The sequence below is a fragment of the Haliotis cracherodii genome, unplaced genomic scaffold, assembly GCF_022045235.1.
Source record: "Haliotis cracherodii isolate W230 unplaced genomic scaffold, xgHalCrac1.p SCAF_5, whole genome shotgun sequence".
Lineage (NCBI taxonomy): Eukaryota > Metazoa > Mollusca > Gastropoda > Lepetellida > Haliotidae > Haliotis > Haliotis cracherodii.
In genome coordinates, this window is record NW_027266308.1 from 61,096,552 (window position 1) to 61,120,443 (window position 23,892).

Genomic DNA, 23,892 nt, shown 5'->3' on the forward strand with positions numbered 1-23,892 from the left:
AGCGAAACGTTTTTTTAATACATATATTTTGTTTTATATCTATAAGTGAAAAAAGGATTAAAGTCAATCTTATTAAAATCAGTGTTTTTGCCTTTCTTACGCAGAGAGGTATCGTATCGGAATAAAATAATTTATTTTAATGGGATTAGGATTAAAATATGAATTTCAACCCTTTTTTTTTCAAAGCGATGTCTCAATGCAGGTACTTGTATAGTCTGTCATACAGATCCTGAAACAAATATTCAAATACAGACCATACAAGTCTATAATATTCGGCAAGTCTAGGTTACTGCACTATCAGTATCTGAAAATTATGTACTCTCCGGTCTCCTTCTTATTATATTTTATAACTATAATTTAACAACTCTTTTCTGTAACTATGTTAATTTCAGAGACTATGTGTTGGTCTAATGCTTGTACATGTATACAGCTTAACAGAAGTAGTATAATCCCCACCGAAAATGTCGTATTTCAAGAAAGAACAAACTTCTTTCAGTTCGTGTCAAGCCTGTTTTCATTAATATAATATCAACTAAAAGCTATATGCCGATGAGATTACAAAAATAACCCACTCCAATGCATATTTTTCTTGCACGGGTATCCCCGTGGCGAAAATTTGCCAATAAGTCGGATTTAGTCCGTCATGAAAATAAAGCTATTGTTATCAATATTGTAACAGCATAAATATTTAAATAATATGTTCATGATGCTAATCTAAATAATGGGACCCTCCTCAGCCCACCACGATCCGCAAGCAAACGTTTCATATGAACGTGAAATAAACACACGCCACCACTTTATTTGAAATGACAAAAAATGGTTGATGGAATATTGAAATTATTGTTTTAGTGTAATCTAAATCCGTTTCATGTGGTTCATCTTTTCGATCAGTCTCAAAGTTTTCACTTGTTATCTCCCTTGACAGGGAATTCTGGGAAGCTACTTATGCATAGACTCGGCACCATTACTCTGTGCTGGAGCCAACTTTCAACTAAATATGTCGAAAAGAAAGACACGAGCTTTACTCATCGACTCAGATAGCGATGATAGTGATAGTGGAGAAGATGTAGATGAAGTTAGTGTCTTTCCTCATCTTCTTGATTTTGATTCCACAACCTCGTATTGTTCCAAGATATGTGTCGGGAATCAGATCTGAAAAGCAGCAATTGAAAAATTAAGTGCAATATTCGAATCTTTGACCACAGAGGACAGGATATGACGCGGAATCACCAATGTCGGATAAACAGTTTCCATCTGAGGAAACAAAAGAACTAACGCAACTAAAAAAAAGCTAACCCATACCCCAGTATTTCAAACACGTCTTCATATCTTGGACATAGATTATGAAAATATTTTCCTCTTTACACTATCTTGATTGTTGGATGAACCAAATGTCCCCATTTGATTTAAATAGAAAATATTTTTAACTTTACATTACGACCTACATTACTGTTAGAGGTTTTAAGATTGGAGTTAATATCTTGAATAACACTAATTTATTCAATTTGTAATTGTCTTGTTCTACAAAGAGGTGCACATAACACAAAATGTATTACATTTCAGATCTAGACCCATGTAGCCATTGAAAGTCATAACATGTCACATTTGTGAGTAGTAGAAACAGTTGCAGCACAAAATGTGTAAAAGATGGTTTGCAAACAATTGCTGACATGATCAAACTTTAAATTGTGGATTGAAATTACCATCAGAAATTGATTATATGAATTCATGTTTGGGTTTTTTGATAGGTGATGAATGCCGCAGACACCAAAGATGAAAGACTTACTTTATGTCTTAATGATTTCATTTCTAAATTGATCCATCATTGATTGATGTCATTCTGAAAGTTTATGTAGAATTTTGGAAAGATTTCCTCCCGTATCCCCCAGATATTACCCCCTCCGCAAGTAAATGTATGCTGTGTGCATATACATGCATTGCTGCTCAATCATTTTAATTATATATATTTATGAGGGGGGGGGGGGGGGGGGGGGTGGGTATTCAGAAGATTACAAGAAGCTTTTGCAAAGTACAAATCTGAAAAGTTGTGCAAAACCATATTCCAAAGTGAATTGATGATGTGTTATGTTAAAAGTGTATTGAAAATAACTTTCTATATTTTTATCTACTCATACAGTGCTGATAAACTAAGCACAGTAGTGGCATGTGCAGTTTACATTTGAAAGTATTTAAAAAAAAAAGTAAGGGAGAAATTCCATTGTCCAAGGTGTGAGAAGTGAACTTAAAACAAATTGATAATAAATAATTGTGTTCTGAGTAAGCCAGCATTTTATTGTAATCTACACTAGGGACTTATCTAGGCCTTCTAAGAGGACGATATTCGACTCAAAGTCTGTAGCAAATGTCAGAAAACTATTCCCAAATTGGAATTAAGAAACTTCCAATTCATGTTAATATAGTTAAACTAATGTAGATGACATATATTTTGCTGATAGCAGGACAAATAAGGAGGAAGAGGTTGAAATGCTTAGTTGCAATGTTTAAATATCTCTGAATTAAGAAAATCCCACTTTTTGAACATTATGTTTAATTTGTCTCAATTTGCCTGGCAAAGGCATTTAGTTTGGAATTCTAGATAAACTCAAGGTTGCTACACTCTATTTTCTCACAAGTTATAATTGAGAGGTATTACACACCATTTGGCTCCTTGCTAGAAAATTATACATACAAAGAATTCGAATCGAAAAGTGACTGTTTCTCATGCTGGTCCATACATCGAAGTCCAAGGGTCGGTAACAGAGAGTTTCAGTATAATTACTGATTTTAAACTGCACATTGTTAGGCATATGACTTGATATGATGAAATGAAAACATTTCAAATCAAAGTTATTAATTTCATCAATTTCTTATAGGCTTAATTCCTATCTCATGCATGACTCTCAGACTTGTTCTGATGATAATGATAAGCTTGTTATAATTTCTTAGACTATGTTAATTCTTGATGACTTGTTTTTTTCCTGTTTTGTAATTGTAATTAGTTTTAGATATTCACACCAGCCCATGACAAGAGACATTTTCAAAACATTAGTGACCTGTTGAAGGCCGCTAGCCCATTTTTCTATTTTAGCATCATGAAAAACTAGATTTTACCTTCTCTGCCTGTGTAAGGGCTTGTGAGCAGATTTATGCTGTTTGTTGAGCTCCTACTTCCAGTTACTCCACTTTATTAAAAACACATGAAATAAGGCTTATTTAATGTCCATCAGAGCTAGGAACTGTTTCATGTTACTCAACCTGGATAATGATCTTGCATATTAGTATCTAAACTTAGCCATGGTAGTGGGACAGTAGTGTTTTCCTAATTCTGTGTTTCTGGAGACATCTAGGGAAATGGAAGAATGAATGACAGAGACCAGTATTCCACTCACTCCAAGTGTGCAGCAAATGTTAATTAAATATTTCCCAATTCATGGTATAGTTATAAGTAAAGTTAGGGCTTTGAAGAGGTAACTTGTCTTACTGATAGCAGAACCAATAAAGAAGAAGAGGGTTTAATGCCTAGTTTGACATTATTGCTTTGAATGCAATATTGAATAAGAATGTTAATATAATTTTGAAATTAAGAAGAAAAAAAGTTCAAGAAATTTGAACAAAATAACATTTTTTTCTTAAGTCTGCCAAGTGTGCTTAGTTTGTATTCCTGGACACATCCCTGGAATGGAGGGTGCAGATAGGGTGATATTCTAGTGAAGTTTGCCCATCATGATCAGGGCAGCCCATTCTTATGTAACTTTTATGCATGGCACTGTTCATCATTTTAGGTCCATTTATCAGTTACCTTATGCAACATCTGCATCATTTTCAGGGCTTTCGTGCACTGGCCAAAAGGAAACGTCCCAGTTCAGAGTCCCAAGCAGAGCCACCTGCACCTGCAGCGGTGGAAGATTCAGACTCCGACACCAGCTCTGGAAGTGATGGAGATGTAAGAATAGATACTAAACCAATATATGTCTCATTTTAGTTGGTTGAAGTGATGTGGTCGAGGAAAGTTCACAACCAGTGTGTAGCAGGTGGGTTTACTTGTGATAAAGGTGTTCGCTCATCACAGTGAAGACTAGGGTTTAATTCTCTTCTTGGGTACTTGGGTGGTGAAGTCCTTTTTTGGCATCCCCTGCCGTAACTTTCCAGACCAAGTCCCACAAAAGGATCTTACCGCTACAATTGTCGTAAGTTAAAGTTTAGGAGTTATGATCATCTTTGCTCCAAGATTGCTCTGTTGAATGGGGCCCAGAATGTTGCTAATACACTGGTCACTCACACTCACAACCAGTAGAGGTGATTCAATACATCAAGGGCAAGATAGGATGTGTATTGCAATACTTAGTTCACAATATGATGTTATTATTGAATCACTATTAAAGTAAAACTGTATAATTGTTAAAAAAAACCAGCTGATTTGTTTCCCCCAAAAGACTTTTGTGTGGATTGTTCATTGTTACGTTGACAACAGCGGAGCATGACCAGACTGAGTCGGTGGCTTGAATATAAGAAGTCATGAATATCAGTACAGAACTTTTATTATGTGAATAAGTTCCACCTTGGAACCGAGGAATAAAGGTTTTCTTTCAAATTATTAACCGTGCCGTAAGGTTTTACCTTGACTCACAAAAATGTGGTCTAACGATAACAATATTTCACAATTTCCCTGCTAAGGGCACTTAGTTTGGAATTCTAGATAAACCCCTGCTGGTATGTGTGCATGATTTCTGTTCAGTGCTTTTGAATTGTTAATGTGCACTGTGAATTGGTTTTCAGTGGACCGTCAATGGAACAAGTCCAAGAAAAAAGAAGAGCAAAGCAACTCCAAAGAAGAAAGCCAAGCGTTCTTCCACAATAACCTCTTCAGGCAGCGAGGATGACAGCGAAAAGAGTGGATCCGAGCCAGAAGAAGGTGATCATCTTTCATATCTTACACTATGCATTTCTTCCTTCTTTTTTTCAATCAATTTTTTTTTCAAAAGTTTCCAGCTTCTAAAACCAATTCGCCCGAACACATCCCAACATCATCATGGTCATCACCCAAACAAATGGGTCACACACTATAATACCGTGCACAGCGACCTACACAACATCATCACATGACTACCACTGCCACATCATTCTTCTTTCTTAGATGTGTACTTAGAGAATACATTTTCTTTTTGCGGATTTCTCTCCAGTATCGTATTAACTTAACGTTAGTAACCTAAGGGAGGATGGATACCGAACATGAAAATTAACCGGTATGCCTCGTGTACAGATGAACTTTCTCCATTTGGATCCTCACGATCTCTGTTAAGACAAATAATGTTCCCAGCATACTCATCTCACAGATAAATCCTTTAACATCTACCTACACAAATGCCACAAACATGACGCTAACCGGCGGTCGAAGTCCAAAGATGTGGAACCTGGGCCGTCCTCTACTAAGAAGCCGGCAGTCCTCTCCTCCATTTCTGTCGTCAGACAGTCTCTCGTGTCTTCCTTACGTGCACTGTCACTGAGGGAGGATGGCATTGCCGATAGCTTCCTCATGGATGGCGTCCCTGCTGTACCGGTCCAACAGACTGTCCTCAGTGCGTCCGTGTCCGTGTCAATCCGTGCAGATCCGGGGTAGAATAGATCTTCAGCAACCCATGCTTGCCGTAAAAGGCAACTATGCTTGTCGTAAAAGGCGACTAAAGGGATTGGGTGGTCAGGCTCGCTGACTTGGTTGATGCATGTCATCGATCCCAATTGTGTGGATCAATGCTCATGATATTGATAACTGGATTGTCTGGTCCAGTCTCGATGATTTACAGACCGCCGTCATATAGCTGGAATATTGCTGAGTGCAGTGTTAAACAACAAACCAACCACCCAACTGTGTCCGTGTCCGTGTTAGAGTGACAGTGTGTGAACCATTTGTTTGGGTGGTTTCCATCGTGATGCTGGGATGTGCTTGGTTAAATTTTTTTTTGAAGCTGGAAACTTTGTTCAAGCATGTTTCCACAGAAGGATCGAAAAAAGAAAGTGCAAAGTGTGAGATAGTATAAGTGTGTAAATATACAATTTAATGTCAAATTTACAATTCATTTATGGGTACCATGGTAACTAATGATTACTGAAAATGTAAGTGTTTTGTCTGTGATACTCGTCTGTGACTTATTATGTAATTGAACAGATACGAATACTCTTTGCCATTGACACCATTGTGATGATGTGCCTTCTGAACGTGTAGGGGAGGTGTCAGACTCCGGCAGTGGATCTGGGTCAGGCTCAAGTTCGGAGTCGGAAGAGGAGAAGTTCTTTGATGGTTATGATGAGAACTTGATTGGTGATGAGGAAGACAAGAAGAAACTCGAACAAATGACAGAAAAGGAAAGAGAACAAGAATTGTTTAACAGAATGGAAAGGAGAGCTGTGTTGAAGACAAGGTACTGTTGTTTAAGACCTCCTGTCCAGATATGTCCATGGCAACTGTGATGTGTATTTTCTCTCTGCTTTGTAGTTCAAGGCAAACATACAGAAAAATATATTTGAGTAAAAAAGTCAAAGAAGAAGATTGTATATAAAGAAGAAGATAATACCCCAACCTAAAACATGCTAAAAGGGCAGGGTATACAGTTATTCCAAGAAATTCCTTCCGTCCGTCCGTCCATCTGAGGACATGTTTTTGTGACATATAACTTGAAAACTACTACACACATTCTTTTCAAACTTTGTGAACACTTTTTATGAATATAGGAGAGGTGCAATGCGAAGTTTTATTTCAATAATTGGATTTTCTGAAAAAATACAGTTTGTTTTTTTTCTTCTCCTTTTGCGACCTACAACCTAAAACTACTTAATGGATTATTTTCCAATTAGGGGTACAGCTTCTACATATCAATAGGAGAGGTGCAGTTCACGTTTGATTTCGATTTCGATATTTTCTGAGAAATATTGCTTTTTCATGTTTTCAACATAGAAATATGTTGAAGTCAAAGTATTCGTGAGCCCAGCTCACTCTTTGACTTACCTTTAATTCCTTGTTCACTTATATATTCAGAAGCCAAACAAAGTGACCTGAAATATTGCAAAGGTTATTTAAAAAGTTTAATTGAAAATGGATGATAATAACCCTGTAAACTTGTTAAGGTGTCAATTTGAAAACTGATGTTATCTTACAGGTTTGAAATTGAGCAAAAGCTGAGAAAAGCAAAGAAAGAACAGAAGCACAAATTGAAATTGTCATCGGACACCGCCGCGCCAACCAGATCAGTGAGCGAGCGGAGCAAGGAGAGAAGGAAGAACATGGAGGACAGCCGCAAGGACAACAAGAAAATGTCAGCTCTCCAAGATCTGAAGGCACGGAGAGAGGAGAAGAGAAACAAAGGTACTCCAGTCACACCTTCAGCTTACCGTACTCGCCGTATTAAGCCCCCTACTCCTAATTGGTCCCCCTGGCAAACTTCTAGAGCAGTCTGTAAGGAATCTTTATAAGTGGACCATACAAAGACCTAAAATGTACATGAGTCTATTTTTTTTGTGTTGTAGAAAATACAGAAGAGGAGTGTAAGTTTCATTGCCTTAGAACTAAGTTTATTCACTACTGCTCAATATCTGTGTATGATTTTAAGTGCCCTTCTTTGTCAAGTTTCTTAGAATCCAGGGTGGTTATTCCTGCAAATACAGTACTTCAATTTTTCTGGCAGTTGGCAACCTTCCATTTTCAGAGGAAATAAAAATACAGCAGCAGAAGAAACTACTGAAGGCGAGTGACATCTACAGTGATGATGAAGACGATGAGGAGGAGGATGACAAGAGGATGGAGGAGAAAGAAAATCAGGAGAGTCGCGCTGACTCAGACTCAGATTCAAGTTCCTCACGGTCATCAGGGCAGTCGGATTCCGAAGATGAAGAGTGAGTACTTACGATTGCTATGACGATTGCTTCACTCGAATCACCAAACCAATGGGCTTCCGACCCAAGAAGATCCGGGGTAGAATAGGTCTTCAGCAACCCATGCTTGTCGTAAGAGGCGACTAACGGGATCTGGTGGTCAGGCTCGCTGACTTGGTTGATGCATGTCATCGATCCCAATTGCGTGGATCGATGCTCATGATATTAATCACTGAATTGTCTGGTCCAGACTCGATTATTTACAGACCGCTGTCATATAGATGGAATATCGTTGAGTGCGGCGTTAAACAACATGCCAAGCAACCAACCAATGGGCTTCCGAGTCAGACTTGTCCCCCGCCGTGATATTGCTGGAATATTGCTTTTTAAAGCGGCGTAAAACCATACTCACTCACTCACTCCGAGTCAGACTGGGGTGCCTATGAGCTTATTCTTGTCAGAAGATCCAGCTAATGGGGATTAGTCATGATGTGTGTCATCGTGCCCTAACTGGATCATTCTTCATCACTGCCCATACTGTCAACCATTGATTTGCTTGCCTTGGAGTTTTAAGGCCACCATGATATCGCTACAGGTTGTAATGAATAACATTCACTCATTCAGATTATCTGATCTTAGTTTGGTACTGACTATTCAGTGTTCACTCTAGGAATTTTCTGACATGGGCCCTTTATGTGAAGATTTAAAAAATTCCATAGGTACAACCATACCTACCCATGCATCACAATGTTAAAGTGCCCCATTGTATTTGGAAATGTGGGCCTTTTTTTCAAATTTAGGGGCTAAAATCACAAGGCCCCACCTTAGAATTATCCCTGGGACTATGACAATTGCATAGATAGTAACATGACAAAGTAAGTGTTGTATGAACTTCAGCTCGAGTTTTTTTTAAAAATTTGTGGGTTTTGTTTTTAAGAAGATATTTTGACTCAGAATTGTAACATCTGTTTTTTTACCAACTATTTGTGCTCTCATTCTCATGCATAATTTACTGCACTGTATAATGTATGATAAAAGAAACATACATTTTGACTGCAATTCAAAAAGAGTTTGTTTCAATAGCAGAAATGACATTAACAACCATTGGTTACCAATTTCAGTTCCTATTCTAGACCCAAGAAATCACATCTCGTCTCGGTGAAAGAAGATCTGAACAAGGTCAAATTATCAAGACACAAACTTGAAAGGTGAGAATGTGTTATGAAACAGTTGTGGTTGTATGTCGGTAGACCAGATCAGCCAGTGGCTGAAAGAAGTGCATCCAACAGGGTTCGTACAGGCTTGAAAGGGCCCCTCTTGAAAAACCTTGATTTTTACTGTCGACCTTAAAAAGCCTTGAATTTTTGTTTCAACCTTAAACATGTTTAAAAGCCTTGATTTTAGTGTCAACCTTAAAAAGCCTTGATTTTTTAGTGTCAACCTTAAAAAGCCTTGAAAATCTCCAAAAAAGCTTGAAAACCTTTGAATTTGTACAAAGTGAAATCTACTTTTAATTGTTAATAAAAGTTTAAGTGTAATTTATCGCAGTGATAGATTTGTGGGCAAAAGACCATGAAGCATTCACGATAGACTTAATTACATTAAGTAATACATTACCACTGTTATACCGAGGCTGTTGTCTCCCACAACTGCTCATATAGCAAAATCTACCACAGAGATTCAATTACCTCATGCAGCACGTACGTAGCCACCTGAGCTGCCATGTGACACCCTTCAATCTTGTCTCTTCGCTTGCCTCAGCAAGACGTTTAAAGAGTGCTCGGAAGTTTTCCTGTTTCTTCATCTTGGTGATATTTATAACTGTTTATTAAAGCTTATAAACTGTATCTATTGAGGGCGTTTGCTTTAACTACGCTCGGAAATATTTTTCCCACCAAAAGGAAAAATTTCCCCGCCCTTTTCTCTATATACTTACGGGGTGTTTCGTCTGCACGTTGCGTCTTACGTTCCCCTGTTATAGTATGTTTGGTTTTTTGTACATCACCTATTCCTCTCACGTTAAAATATGTGTATGTTCTATATTCGCATTACTCGTTTATTTTCTTGTGAAAATTTTCGTTGTGAATATTTGCGGCGCTTGTGTTTGTAACCATGTTTTGTTATTTGTTTATAGCATAAACAATGTCTGACATGGATACTTTGCCGTGCTCCACTCCCGCAACTAGGCGTTGCGCGGTGTGCCGCAAATTTCTATCGTCCTGGGATCCCCACGATCGTTGCCCGTGGTGCAGGGTTTCTTGTGGGGACACCCGGTGCGCCCTGTGCGACGGTTTGGGGCCTGAGGCGTTTGAGCGCTACAGGGGTCTACGAGTAGTTGTCCGACAAGGCTTTCCCCGCTTCAACCTTGTTGCGCGGTATTAAGCCTTCCCTGGAGAAAGCCTTTGCGGCACGTGCCACTTCCTCAGACGTCAAGCGTACCTTGTCGCCTCGGGGTTGGACGCTGCTAACCAGGAGGTCCTCCTTTCGCAGCCTTGGTCTGCTCGGACCCTGTTTAATAACAAGATACCTGGCGTACTGAAAGAACAACAGGCATCTGTGTCAGCCGAGGCCTCTCGGCACACGATGGATCTTGTTGGGTCCTTGCATCGACGCCTGGGTGCCGTTCCTAAGCGGAGTGCCCCCCAGGATGCTGCGGCCGGTAAGTCCAAGGGGTCGGGTCCTTCTTCCTCCGGGAAGAAGCCCCACCCCGAGGGCGCCGGTAAGGGCAATCTGCCGCCCTTTCGCGGTAAGAAGGGACACTGGGGGAAGCCCAAACCGTATGCTGACAGCCCGTAGGCGAACCCGAGTCACTCGGCCCTGGACAGTTGCGCCTGCCGCAGCCTGTCAGGCCTCCCTTTTTTCCCCGGTAGGAGCCAGACTCCAGACTTACTGGGATAATTGGGAACAAGTGTTCGACGACCCCTGGGTGGTCAACACGATCCAAACGGCTATCAGCTAGATCTCAAGGCGGATCCGCCGCTCACCGTCGCCCCCTTGGAAGGTTTCTATTCGGAAGCCGATCTTCCCATCCTCGCCGATGCCATCGGCAGCTTGGTGGAGAAGAGGGCGGTACGGGAGTTAGCCCTACCAGAAATAACACGGGGGTTTTACTCCAGGATATTTCTCGTTTCCAAGAAGGACAGTGCCAAACTCAGAATGATTCACAACCTGAAATCGTTCAACGAGTTTTACCTACACAAACCCCCCAAGTTCAGAATGTTGACCTTGGCGGACCTGAAAGCACTGATCATGCCCGCCAACTGGCTCGCATCGATCGACCTGAAGGATGCTTATCTGCATGTTCCGCTTCATTCGGACCATCACAAGTATCTCTGGTTGTCTTTCAAGGCCGGCACTACAAATGGGTAGCACTCCCATTCGGCCTGTTGTCCGCTCCCTGGCTGTTCACCCGGTTAACCACCCCCATTGTGGGTTCCTCCACAAGTGGGGTATCAGGTACTTCGCGTACCTGGACGACTCGCTAGTAGTCAACTGAATGACGGACACCCTGACACGCCAACTCGATTTCGCACTTCGGCTTTTGGAGCAATTGGGGTGGATTGTCAATTTCCCCAAGAGCGAGTTAACCCCCTTGCAGAACTTGTAGTTCATCAGAGGTCGGTTCGACCCATCGCCTCTTTGTCCCCCCAGATCGGTTGCACAAGATTCAGGCAATGATTGCCAAAGTCTTAGCGGTGCAACAGACTGTTCACTTTTGGGAACAGTTGTTAGGGCTGCTTGTATCAGCCCAAGACTGCACCGAAAGGGGTCGTCTCCAATTCCAGGCCACGTTGAACCTGTATACAGACGCCTCTCTAGTGGGCTGGGGCGCCTATCTGGAGGGGGAGGTGAGCTCGGGGCTGTGGTGCATAGACGAACTAGGTCTTCACATCAATTGCCTAGAGTTCAAGGCAGTGATCAACGCAGTCGTATGCATCGTGATTCTACCCAGAAGGTGTATAATGGGCGCTGGGCTATTTTCACGAAGTGGTGTTGTAAACATCACATTCATTCGCCAGATAAGGTATCAGTGCAGGATATTGCTCGTTTCATGTCTCACTTAAGAGAGACCCGGAAACTCTCCGGGGGTTGTATTGCCAACTATGTCTCGTCCTTTGCTACGTTACGGGACGTTGCTATGGGTACCAGTCTCTCAAAAGAGCCGGTGATTGGGGTATTATCAAGGGTTTCAAACAGCAAGATTATAAAAGGGGCCGCCTTCGGGCACCGGCCTGGGATCTCTCCTTAGTGTTGCAATAACTTACGGAGGCTCCGTATGAACCTTCGAGTAGTGCTTCGTTCCGGCATGTGACTTGGAAAACAACATTTCTCCTCTCCTTTGCCATGGCGGCACGAGTGTCGGAAATACACGCACTCAATGTCACCAAGGTTTGATTCGATAGGGGCGACGAAGCAGCGGTCCGTCTGGGCCTGCTCATGGGCTTCGTCGTTAAGAATTAGAAATTTGGCCAAACGGAGAGAGAATTCACTGTATGATCACTCAAGGAAATCTTACATCCTGCTGATACCGAGGACAGATCACTGTGTCCGGTTAGGGCCCTTAAGTATTATCTTAAGGCCTCGAATGAACGTAGACAAGGGCGCAACCGTCTGTTCATATCGTGTAACCCTAATTGGACTGCTGACATAACTCGCAACTCGATTGCGTTATGGCTTCGTTCTGTCATCAATCTGGCGTACCGGTCACGGGGGGTACCGGTTGCAGGGTCAAACCCGCACGAGATCCGTGCGCTAGCGGCAACATTTGCCCTACACTCTAATATCTCTGTTCACGGAATATTGAGAGGTTGTTACTGGCGTTCTGACTCGGTATTTGCCAATCATTACCTTAGAAAGGTTTCTGATGAAGACGTGGAGGACGTGCACCGTCTTGGGTAATTTCCCTCTTCCCGACTGTTTAACCTGATCTAAGATTGAGCTCACATGGGTACTGTGTTCTCATCTGCTGGGGCGATGAAATACCTATCCAGTGAGGCCATTTGGAGTCACCAATCGTTTGACAAAGATGGTTGAGCCTTACGGTATGCGCTTGACAGTGCTTTGGTATTCCTATAGGGTAACGCCAAGCTGGGAGCATGCGCATCGAGTGCTTCCGCCTTGTTTACTTCCGCTGGTCGGAAAAGGAACAGCGAGCAGTCAGGTTTGGGTTGTAGCACTCCCCACCGCCTACTGAGGTAATCAGCCTTGGTAACACAGTGGTAACGTTTTACTTAATGTAATTTGTAGAATTTTCCTATTCGGAATATTCTATAAGTAATACGATACCACTTGGCTGATGCCCGCCCGACCGTCCCCTGAGCACTTGCTCTCGCAAGAGAAAAGAGTGAAGGGTGTCACATGGCAGCTCAGGTGGCTACACACGTGCTGCATGAGGTAATTGAGATCTCTGTGGTAGATTTCGCTATAAGAGCAGTTATGGGAGACAACAGCCTCGGTATAACAGTGGTAACGTATTACTTATAGAATATTCCGAATAGGAAAATTCTACAAATTTGTTTTATTTGTTGGTTGTGAAAATTAACTTTGTTGGAACATTTGTGATATTCATACTGCATTTACGGTCTTACGACTACGGCCAAATTGTAACACATTATATGGTGAAACGTGAGTTCAACCAGCTAGTTTTGTGTTTTCTGCATATGGATTAATCAATCTCAGTGACTTAGCAGGTTAGTTTGTTTTTCCTGGTCCACGATAGATTGACTACAAATTTCATTCATTCATTCATTCATTCATTCATTCATTCATTCATTCATTCATTCATTCATTCTCTGCTTGCTAGGTGGTGTCATATGCCTTTCTTCAAGAGGACTGTGACAGGGTGTTTTGTGAGAATAGGCATTGGAAACCACGAGGGAAGGGCCGTATATCGGGTAAGATAAATCAGCAGTGATCTGAATCAAGCATGTGTCAACATAGGTTTCTATGGAGAAAAATAAAGATTTGTGGGGTCCCTTGATTTAGGTTTTACAGGACAAAACCACGAGGACCCCACTGACTAGCAACTTGCCATTTTGCGTCGATTCTGACTGTACTTATGTTTCATGTACTCTAGAAATAAATGAAATGATTTACCTACACTGACGCGGTGTGGCTCTCAAATACCCAATGATTGTTGTAGAATCATCTGAAATTACAATTTGATGGATAGTGTGTCATCATTTTCTAAAAGCATGAATCGAAGCACTTGTTTTCAACGACTGGTTTGCCTGCCAAGAGAGAAGTATGAACACACAATGCCATTTACAAAGTGGTCAAATGTAACAAATGTTATATTTGGGATAACACTTTCTGAGTAAAATACAGATTCTTGTACTTTTTTGGGTTGAGTCCCGGCCGGGATTCGAATACACACTGCCAGAGTGAGGCACCTAATTGCCAGCACAGAGGAGTACCAGATGTGGAACTTTCATTTTGGTGGAAGCCTCAGTGGCTGAGTGGATCAGATCCCTGTCTTTGTGTGGTAGCAATATGGTGCCTCACTCTGGCAGTAAGGGTTCGAATCCTTTCCTCCAAAAGTGTTATCCCAAATTAAACATTTGTTACAAGAGAGAAGTAATACTTCTGACTGTGGAGTTGAGTCAGAGTCACAGGTCCACATAAGTCTGTGATGTCAGTTGAATGAGCAAGTAACTTTCTAAATAATGCATAATCAAATTATGTATGTTATAACATGCATTTCATGATATGTTCACAGGTAGCTGAAATTATTGAAGTTGTTGAAACTGCCAAGGTATATCAACTTGGAACCACAAGAACAAATAAAGGTCTCAAATTAAGGTATGGATGATAGTGTTAGTCGTTCAGACACAAAGTTAAAGGGTACCCTATCCATATAACCCACAGTCTAATGACGATTCATGAGCAGTAATGTATGTTTATATTCGACCTATGGGTGTTTTTTCAGCCGTTGCACCCTTGTAGTTGCTGAGAATAGCTGTACACATTCTTGATGAAGAAATATTTATTTTGTTGGTGCCCTATGGGGGATCTGGTGTTAAGCTCACTCGACTGGCCGCTAAGATATCTCAGTAACCCCATTCCCTCTCACTGTGTCTTTGTAACATATGGTCATGAGTGATAGACTCAATGAGTTACAGCCCATTAGTCATGTCAGTAAGAAGCTCACTTCATATAAGTACTTTATGTAGCATTACATGTAATAGTTTTAATGAGAAGCAAGTACTTGTCCTGTATTACATATAATGCAATCACGTTTTTAGGCCAAATTGATCTTTAGCCCATGGGCTTAAAACGGGAAAATAAAATGCTTTTAAGCCCATGGGCTTAAATGAAATTGAAACAATGATTGATGTCCAATACCGGATTCTTTTTAATACGTGTTACAGCACGCTTCTATATGGCCAATATGCGTCTTCGTTGCACTGTAGGGGCCTAGTTACCTAGTGGTTAAAGCGTTTCGCTTGTCAGGTTCGATTCGCCAATTGGGAACAATGTGTGAAGCCCATTTCTGGTTTTCCCTGCTCTGATATTGCTGGAATATTGCTGAAAGCGGCATTAAACGATACTCACTCACTGTTGTTGAACTGAAATGTACTACCAGTGGAGATCTATCACCCAGAGGGAAACACTTCAATACAACAAATAACCTTGATGTTTAATCCTGCTCTTGTTATTCTAATTGACGAAATGTTTGCGTTGTGGTAACTAAAGGATGACACTACAATGTGTTCATACATCCATCACCTAGTGTCTCCAATTACCATGGTGTCCATTCCACAACACCATCTTTGTGCATAGTCTAGGCTCAAAATGAAAATGACGGTATTCATAGCATTTAGATCACTTGGTGGGACGGGCTCTGAATGTTCTACTGTTGTGATTGGCTATATCTCCCCCTCCTCTAGGCATGGCAATGCAGAGCGTGTGTACCGCCTTGAGTTTGTCTCCAATCAAGACTACACAGACTCTGAGTTCTTCAAGTGGAAGGAGGCAGTGATGCTGGGAGGCTTGGAGCTGCCCACTGTGGAGGAGATCAACAGGAAGGCCGACGACATCAAGCAGGCCCTCAACTATAAACTGAAGGAGAACGACATTGAAGAGGTGAGTCCTCAACAAACCCCATTCTTGGTGGCTACCTCCATTTCTTGCCTTCTCGTCATTATGATGCTGAAACTGTGTCCGAAAGATGTAACGTGATAAAGTTTGTGTGATACTTAAATTAATTTTTTGTTCAGATTGTTGCTGAAAAACAGAGATTCAGGAAGAACCCTCACAACTATGCTGTGAAGAAAACCCACCTACTTAAACAGAAGGTATGTCTCTTTCCACTCAGTGTGCAGATTGCAGCATGAGGTCCTGAGGAAGGAGTTACATTGTTCTCCCAGTTAATGATTGTTGATGTGCAGGCTGGAGAAAGTATCAACATTATAAAAGGTGGAGTTTGATATCTCACAATTCCTCTAAGGTTCAGAGTTGTATCCCTTTGCTGTGGAGAATCCACTGATGGGTTCGACTCCTAGATTTACACTGGAAGATATGTGGGTGGCAGGACCCTGCTGGAGCTGATGGGGGTGGTGGGGTAGCCTAGTGTTTTAAGCTTTCGCTTGTCACGCCAAAGAACCGGGTTTGATTCCCCACATGGGTGCAGTGTGTGAAGCCCATTTCTGGTGTTCCCCGCCGTGATATTGCTGGAATATTGCTAATAGCGATGTAAAACCATACTCACTCACTAACTACTGGAGCTGATGAGTTGCACCAAAGTGTCCTGTGTCTATGACCTGCATCACACCCACTTCCCATCCACACGGAGCTCACACACTGAGATATTACTGAAATACACAACAGTGTTAATTTGCTCACTCGTACACTTACTTATTTGCCATGCCTTTATGTTTTTTCCTTTGCATTTGTTTGTTGCCTGGTTGTGTTCTAGGAGACAGCTGAGCTGGAGAACGACCAGGACAGGTTGTACAAGGTCCAACACGAACTGGAGGAGTTGGAGGAGAGAGCGGTGGAGCTGGATCGCCGTCGCTCCAGCAACATCAACTCCATCAGGTCAGCAGGGACCTTGTTGACTGGTTCACTGGGCACTACTGTTTGGACATTGATAGGTGTATGGAGTTTCTTGCTTGTGAAGTAACCCTGTGGGGTTTCTGGGTCATAATATAATGTTCAACACTAACACAGGTCGGCTGGTCCGAGTCTAGCATATTTTCTTAAGGACCAGTAAAATTAAACAAATGCTGGTCCGGTAGTCTAGTTTTATTTTGGTGACCAACAAAGTAATTTAGGTTTGTACGACTTTTGAATCACCAATTGATCGACCATATGTTCCAAGCAAAATCAGCAACCTAAACAACCCTGCATGGTTCAATGGTTACCTTGGCAGGTTTCTCATTCTAATTGCACAATGAAGTAATGCCTTTCAAAATCATTTTTGGTCAGGCCCATTAAGTGTTGTAGAGATCCTATGTGTTGGTCCTTTGAACCCCTGCCATGTTTTGGTCAGTGTCAAGCTCTGATAACAGGCATCCAGCACCCATTTCGGTTGTGAATGTCTGCAAGGATGAGTATAGGACAGTCACAGTTCCATACCCAACACTTTGCTTCATCCAGACTGGATTATTTTCTCGTAGCTGTGATGCAGCTGGAGTGATGATGATAGCATCTTCCCGAGCCAAGCGTATCCACTAGCCTATGTCAAAGTCTACTTTCTACCCTTGCCACATCAAGGACACTTTTCTTGGCTGGACCCTGGCGCCAACACGCATAGATCATGAGTTGTGCCCCTTGTACTGAAAACACGGTATCCAATCAGATCACTGCTCTTAGCTTGTATGGCTTCACAAAGATGGCGACTACAATAGACAACGACCTGGTCGATCAGATAACATTCACAAATTCATCTCTGACTGACAAACAAAGGCGGTAGTTTAGGGGGTTAAAAGATGGAAAAGAAATATTCATGTCAATAAAGACAGGCAGGTAAATCACTTTCAGACGAATTTGTACCAGTAGTGTTCTGTCTGTTCTCATCATTGTACCTGCTTACAGTACAGTAATTGGTGATTTGATTTAACACTTGGGAAGACTTGTCTTCGCTTTATTGTTAAAAACTTCAGAGCAAATTCGACAAGCTGTATGTCAGCGGCCATGTTTTTAGAACCCAGATGTTGAATTTATTAAACGTTCTCTGATTAGACTATCGATATGTGCGATAGCCCACTCATATTTAGCACCGGAAAGTGGGCGTGATGTGACAAGGGTGGAAACAAGACTTTGATAAATAGGCTAGGACACTCTTGCCTCGGGAAGATTTTGACACAAAAAGCTATATATAGGTCAATGACTGGGACCAAAGAAATGTATGAAGTCAATGGAAAAAGTCAATAAGTCAATTCAACAAAATTGGTGGATGAACCATAACAACAAATCAATGCAATGCTGTTCATGATTGGATAAATAGATTTGATCTGGCCAATGAACATCACTATAGCTCCTGACAGCGTTTCGCAATGATACAGAAAGTTTGATGCAAAGACACACACTGCTCAGAATTTCAATTACGATTTTTTATGGCTGTGTGTTGTTTTGTTTAATCGATACTGTAAGTAGGACTAATCCTTGCTATTTACTTTTTAATTATGAAATTGTGAATCATGAGACACCTTGCTTCGCATTTCTATTGGTTGAAAGTACAGCTACTTCATCAAACCATCAGTCAAATTGAAATTTTATCGGTCTATGACTGGTGACCGACGGCCATCTGAAACGACTCTGGTGTAGCTGGAGTAATGCTGATAGTGGCATATCCAACTTTCATTTACTAACATTCACTTATTGACATTCACAGTCAAGGCACAACTCTACTTACTCAACTTTGATATCACATGGCAGTTGCTCTATTTGGGCTAAGATGAGATTGATAAGTAACTCCCAAGATGGTTCTAAATTTCAGTTACATTAACCAGAGAAACAGGACTCGGAATATTGTTGAGTCTGAGAAGGCAGCCAAAGCTGAGGTTGAAGCTTCCAAGCATGCAATTGCAGACCCATTTACACGAAGACATTCACGTCCAACACTTGTAACAAAGGTGAGGGATGTGGTTTCTAATGTTTGAAGGATGAAAGGGAAGCCATGTGTTACATCTTGTAGGGGAGTGAATAGCCAAGTCAACTAAGGCACAGACATTGGCTGTGCAGAGTTATGTCCCTTACTGACTCCCAGGATTCTATAATTGTGGATTTGAATCCCAGATTCACTCTGATTTTTCTGTCAGCAGCATGTCCGTGCTTGTGGCTTTAAAGTGGTAAATGTCTTAGATTTGAATTACTCTCCTCTGACATGGAGATGCCAGGCAGTGAAATAACTGAAATGCTGTTCGAAGCAGTTTTAAAACTGACTAGCTCACTCATTCAGGCAGTTAAATGGCATCATTCACTTCATATAAATCATTCACCCAATGTGTGCATTTTTTGTTACAATAACAATAAAAATTGTTTGATGTCTTTTCTCAAACATGCCTACATCATGTAAAGAAACGTAGTGACTGTTATACAATCAGGTTGTAGAATAGTAAGGTATTATGCATTTATCAGTGTCACCGATCCAGTGCAATGTAGTCAATTAAAACCCTATTCGTTTTCATTTTCAGAGAGACACAGCTGGAGATGCGAAGTTAGCTTTTATGTTGGCAAATGAAAGGAAGAGGAAGGTAAGTGATAAGCATGTCTCCTACACCAGTGTCTGACGCTTGTAGGACCAGCCTAGGACATGAGTAGGCCCAGTGTCTGACAAGAGCAGGAACAGCATGGCCAGTCTGACCAGTGTCTGACTGGGGTAGGGTCTGTGAAGGGCCAGTGTCAGACCAGAGCAGGGCCAGTGTCAGGCCAGTGTCTTGACTAATGCAGGGCCTGTGTCTGACTAATGCAGGGCCAGTGTCTGAGCAGAGCAGGGCCAGTGTCTGAGCAGAGCAGGGCCAGTGTCTGAGCAGAGCAGGGCCAGTGTCTGACCAGAGCAGGGCCAGTGTCTGACCACAGCAAGGCCAGTGTCTGACCAGAGCAGGGCCAGTGTCAGACCAGAGCAGGGTCAGTGTCAGCATAGAGCAGGGCCAGTGTCAGACCACAGCTTGGCCAGTTTGTCTGACCAGAGCATTATCAGAGCCAGTGTCAGACCACAGCTTGGCCAGTGTCTGACTAATGCAGGGCCAGTGTCTGACCAGAGCAGGGCCAGTGTCTGACCAGAGCAGGGCCAGTGTCTGACCAGAGCAAGGCCAGTGTCTGACCAGAGCAGGGCCAGTGTCTGACCAGAGCAAGGCCAGTGTCTGACCAGAGCAGGGCCAGTGTCTGACCAGAGCAAGGCCAGTGTCTGACCAGAGCAGGGCCAGTGTCTGACCAGAGCATGGCCAGTGTCAGCATAGAGCAGGGCCAGTGTCAGACCACAGCTTGGCCAGTTTGACCAGAGCAGTATCAGAGCCAGTGTCAGACCACAGCTTGGCCAGTGTCAGACCACAGCTTGGCCAGTGTCAGACCACAGCTTGGCCAGTGTCTGACTAATGCAGGGCCAGTGTCTGACTAATGCAGGGCCAGTGTCTGACCAGAGCAGGGCCAGTGTCTGACCAGAGCAGGGCCAGTGTCAGAGCAGAGCGAGTGTCTGAGCAGAGCAGGGCCAGTGTCAGACCACAGCTTGGCCAGTTTGTCTGACCAGAGCAGTATCGGAGCCAGTGTCAGACCACAGCTTGGCCAGTGTCAGACCACAGCTTGGCCAGTGTCTGACTAATGCAGGGCCAGTGTCTGACCAGAGCAGGGCAAGTGTCTGACCACAGCTGGGCCAGTCAGACCAGAGCAGGGCCACTGTCTGATTAGTGATGGAACAGCAGCCATATTGAAAGTTTTTGAAAATGTTGAAAGCTTGTATGTGGCAGTCTTTGAAGACATTTTAGAGTGTTGACTACTGTCCTGATGAGCTACAATGTCATGATTTCTTACAATTCTTCAGTAATCACTGCTCCTTTTCCTCTTGTGTTTTCAGGAAGCTGAGGCAGCTGGTATAGCAGATATGTTAGAAGGAAAACAACCAAGGTTACCATCCTCTCTAAAGGTAGACCCCTATCCCATCCATGATAATATTGATGGTTAATATTTTATGTATGTTAGTGTAAATGATAAATGTTTTATTAGAAACATATTTTAACACAGGCCCACCCTATGCAGTTTGGGTGGTTTTGGGAATCAAGGCACCATGATTCACTGTGCAAAGTTGTCTCCTTTAGTTGTTCCAGGATTTGCTTATATGGGTTCAAGTCCTAGATTTGCCATGATTGACATAATGAGCTGTGCAGAGTTGCATTCCGTAGGCATGCCAGAAACCTAGGGTCATGGATCCCAATCCCCGAGTCACCCTGGTTATGTTTCGAGGTTTGTCAGCACCATTGTCATGCTCACTAGTTCACCAAAGTGGTGTCATCTTCCAGATTCCATCCTTGCTGAAGTTGGTTGGTTGGTTGGTTTGTTGTTTAACGCCGCCCTCAGCAATATTCCAGCTATATGACGGCAGTCTGTAAATTATCGAGTCTGGACCAGACAATCCAGTGATTGATATCATGAGCATCGATCCACGCAATTGAGATCGATGACATGCATCAACCAAGTCAGCGAGCCTGACCACCCGATCCCGTTAGTCGCCTTTTACGACAAGCATAGTCGCCTTTTACGGCAGGCATGGGTTGCTAAAGACCTATTCTACCTCGGAATCTTCACGGGGCCCTTGCTGAAGTAGACAGGAATTATGGAGTTATATCTTGGCTGGACTAACAAGTCTATGCATAGCCCAATCAAAATCGCATAACAAAATCGACATCTGGTTCATTTACTGCCAATTTTGGTCGATTGGTGGCGCTACGACTGAGCCCAGAAATTTCTGCCTAGTTTGGCAAGGGTGGAAACGGGCTTTTACATCAGGAAGATGAAGTGTATTTCTGCAACCTGTACGAGATTGTTTTTATCCTTCATTAAACTGCCACACAGCGACATCACTTACTGGCTTACTCTCTCACATCAATAGTCATCAAAGCCCACTGGACCTGATCATGGCCACTTTGTAAATAATGAAAATACACTTCTGTATGTATTCCAGGATCCATCAAGGGAAGGGGGTTCTGACAAGAAATCATCTGACGATCTGTTTGCTGTTCATGACTTCGATATCAAAATAGACCTGGATGTTCCAACGAGTGGTAAGTGCTTTCGGTCTTTATCACATGCTTGGATAGCAACATGAGGCTGAAATACATGTCCTCGTTATCATTAGTGATTAATAACGTCACTTTTGAATGGACCAGCTCCGTGGTCTAGTGCAGCGTTAGAAATTGGCACTAGTCCTGTAGTCCTTAGCAAACTGCCCAATAGTAAAGGTATCCTTAGGACTAGTCGAAATTGGGCCATTTAAGGGGTTTTGCTATATGTTATCATTATAAGGACTAGTGGACAAAAACTGTTAGTTTCTAACCCTGTAGTGGTAGACTGTCATCCCAAAGAGGGGAAGGTCTGGGGCGCAATCCCTGGCCGCATCATACCAAAAGACAATAAGAGATGGTATTTGTCGTTACCCTGCCAGGTGCTTGGCATTAAGGGCCTAAACAAGGACTGGTTGGCTTGGTGTCCATATACTGTGTCTGAGTGGGGTAATCATGTTAAACTGCAGCATGGTATCTCAGTAGGTGGCTATATTAGTGCAATAATCTTGGACACAATGTTAAACCCCATTTTATCTCACCTCATCTCACTTTGAATGAATCTTGAAAAAACCAAACTGTCCATTTTCTTATGTTATCCATAAACTACCCATTTATGTTAATTTGTCAGGCACAGGTTAACAGTCGTCAAAGGTGCTACAATTCATTTATAAAGATTTGCTTACCTTACCCTTTACCAGAAGACACCATGGAGATTCATGGTTAGAATTTGTCCCAAGCTACAGGCACTAATCATACAAGATGACAATGAAACAGGTGTTGGACGTTGCTCATAATATCAGTCACTTGTGTGTGTGGTCCAGACTAGAAGATTTACGCCCCGTGAAGTTGCTGGAATATTGTGGTGTGGTGTTCAACAGTAAACAGACAAGTAGCCAACACATTAAGCTTACACATTTTGATATAGCTGAAATGGTTAATACTGCTCAAAGGGGCTTAAAACTAGGGCTGGGACTTGGGTACTTGGGTCGGGTAGGTACTTAATAGGACCCGGGTACCCACAGGACTACCCGAACCCGTGTTTATTCACATGATAAAGTTTTTAATGGCAAAGATTATCTGGAAATCTATTGTTACACTATTAGTGACAATTTTTCACATTTCTTTCTGACTATGCACACATTACATATGACTTTATATGTTTGAGTAAAGATAAGACTTCAGTCAACTTCAGCTTATACAGGATCAGATAGTTTTATATGTGTATGTACATTTTGTCAGGGGTATGGTCAAGCCTTTACCAATCGGACATTTGGTACCCTCCTACAGCGGGTACCTGGGTAGGGTCGGGTAATAGTTGGGTCGGTACCCGGGTAGTAAATTTGGACTCGTCCCAGCCCTACATTAAACTCACTAACTCCAATGCCTGGCATTTTTAAAGCCACTGACAAGCACATCTCTCTTCCCCACAGCACAATCTGTTGTTGTTTCCAACCGACCATCCAGCCAGGTCCGAGATGGTGCCCCTAGACGCTCCCTCAACCTCGAAGACTACAAGAAACGTAAAGGACTTATTTAATATATCATTTTGTTGTCGTATGTTTTAGTGTGTACATGAAGTATTCTTTGTAATGTAAATAGAATGAAAAATGAATAAATGTACAATGTCCAATGTAATTATCTGGTTGTCTGTAATGTTCTGTAGATGCAGCCATGCTGAAAGTACTAATTCATGTACCTTCAATACACATATACACATGCACAGAAACACAACAGCTAAATAACACGGGACTGATTTGTTATAAGCACAATATTGTTAAGCTATAATTGTAGACCATTAGGGACCAATCAT

At 42.1% G+C, this 23,892-nt stretch overlaps 1 protein-coding gene across 1 annotated transcript; it reads left to right on the forward strand.

Moving 5' to 3' along the window:
* The first annotated feature begins 931 nt into the window (after positions 1-931).
* On the forward strand, positions 932-23,677 carry LOC139443477 (RNA polymerase-associated protein RTF1 homolog). The gene is made up of 17 exons (XM_071224461.1): positions 932-1,075; positions 3,827-3,943; positions 4,777-4,912; positions 6,221-6,416; positions 7,152-7,357; positions 7,698-7,884; positions 8,985-9,071; positions 13,667-13,757; positions 14,582-14,664; positions 15,753-15,948; positions 16,083-16,160; positions 16,781-16,902; positions 18,806-18,941; positions 19,503-19,562; positions 20,879-20,947; positions 21,983-22,082; positions 23,513-23,677. Exons 1-17 carry the CDS (start codon positions 998-1,000, stop codon positions 23,617-23,619), a joined length of 2,049 nt encoding a protein of 682 aa, XP_071080562.1. The 5' UTR covers positions 932-997; the 3' UTR covers positions 23,620-23,677.
* Positions 23,678-23,892: the final 215 nt, after the last annotated feature.

Bases quoted from the DNA above. Each gene is read 5' to 3' on its own strand.
- LOC139443477 (XM_071224461.1), top strand. From the start codon at position 998: ATGTCGAAAAGAAAGACACGAGCTTTACTCATCGACTCAGATAGCGAT. The intron at 4,913-6,220 runs GTGATCATCTTT...CTGAACGTGTAG, and splicing joins TGGATCCGAGCCAGAAGAAG to GGGAGGTGTCAGACTCCGGC. The intron at 9,072-13,666 runs GTGAGAATGTGT...TCTGCTTGCTAG, and splicing joins TCAAGACACAAACTTGAAAG to GTGGTGTCATATGCCTTTCT.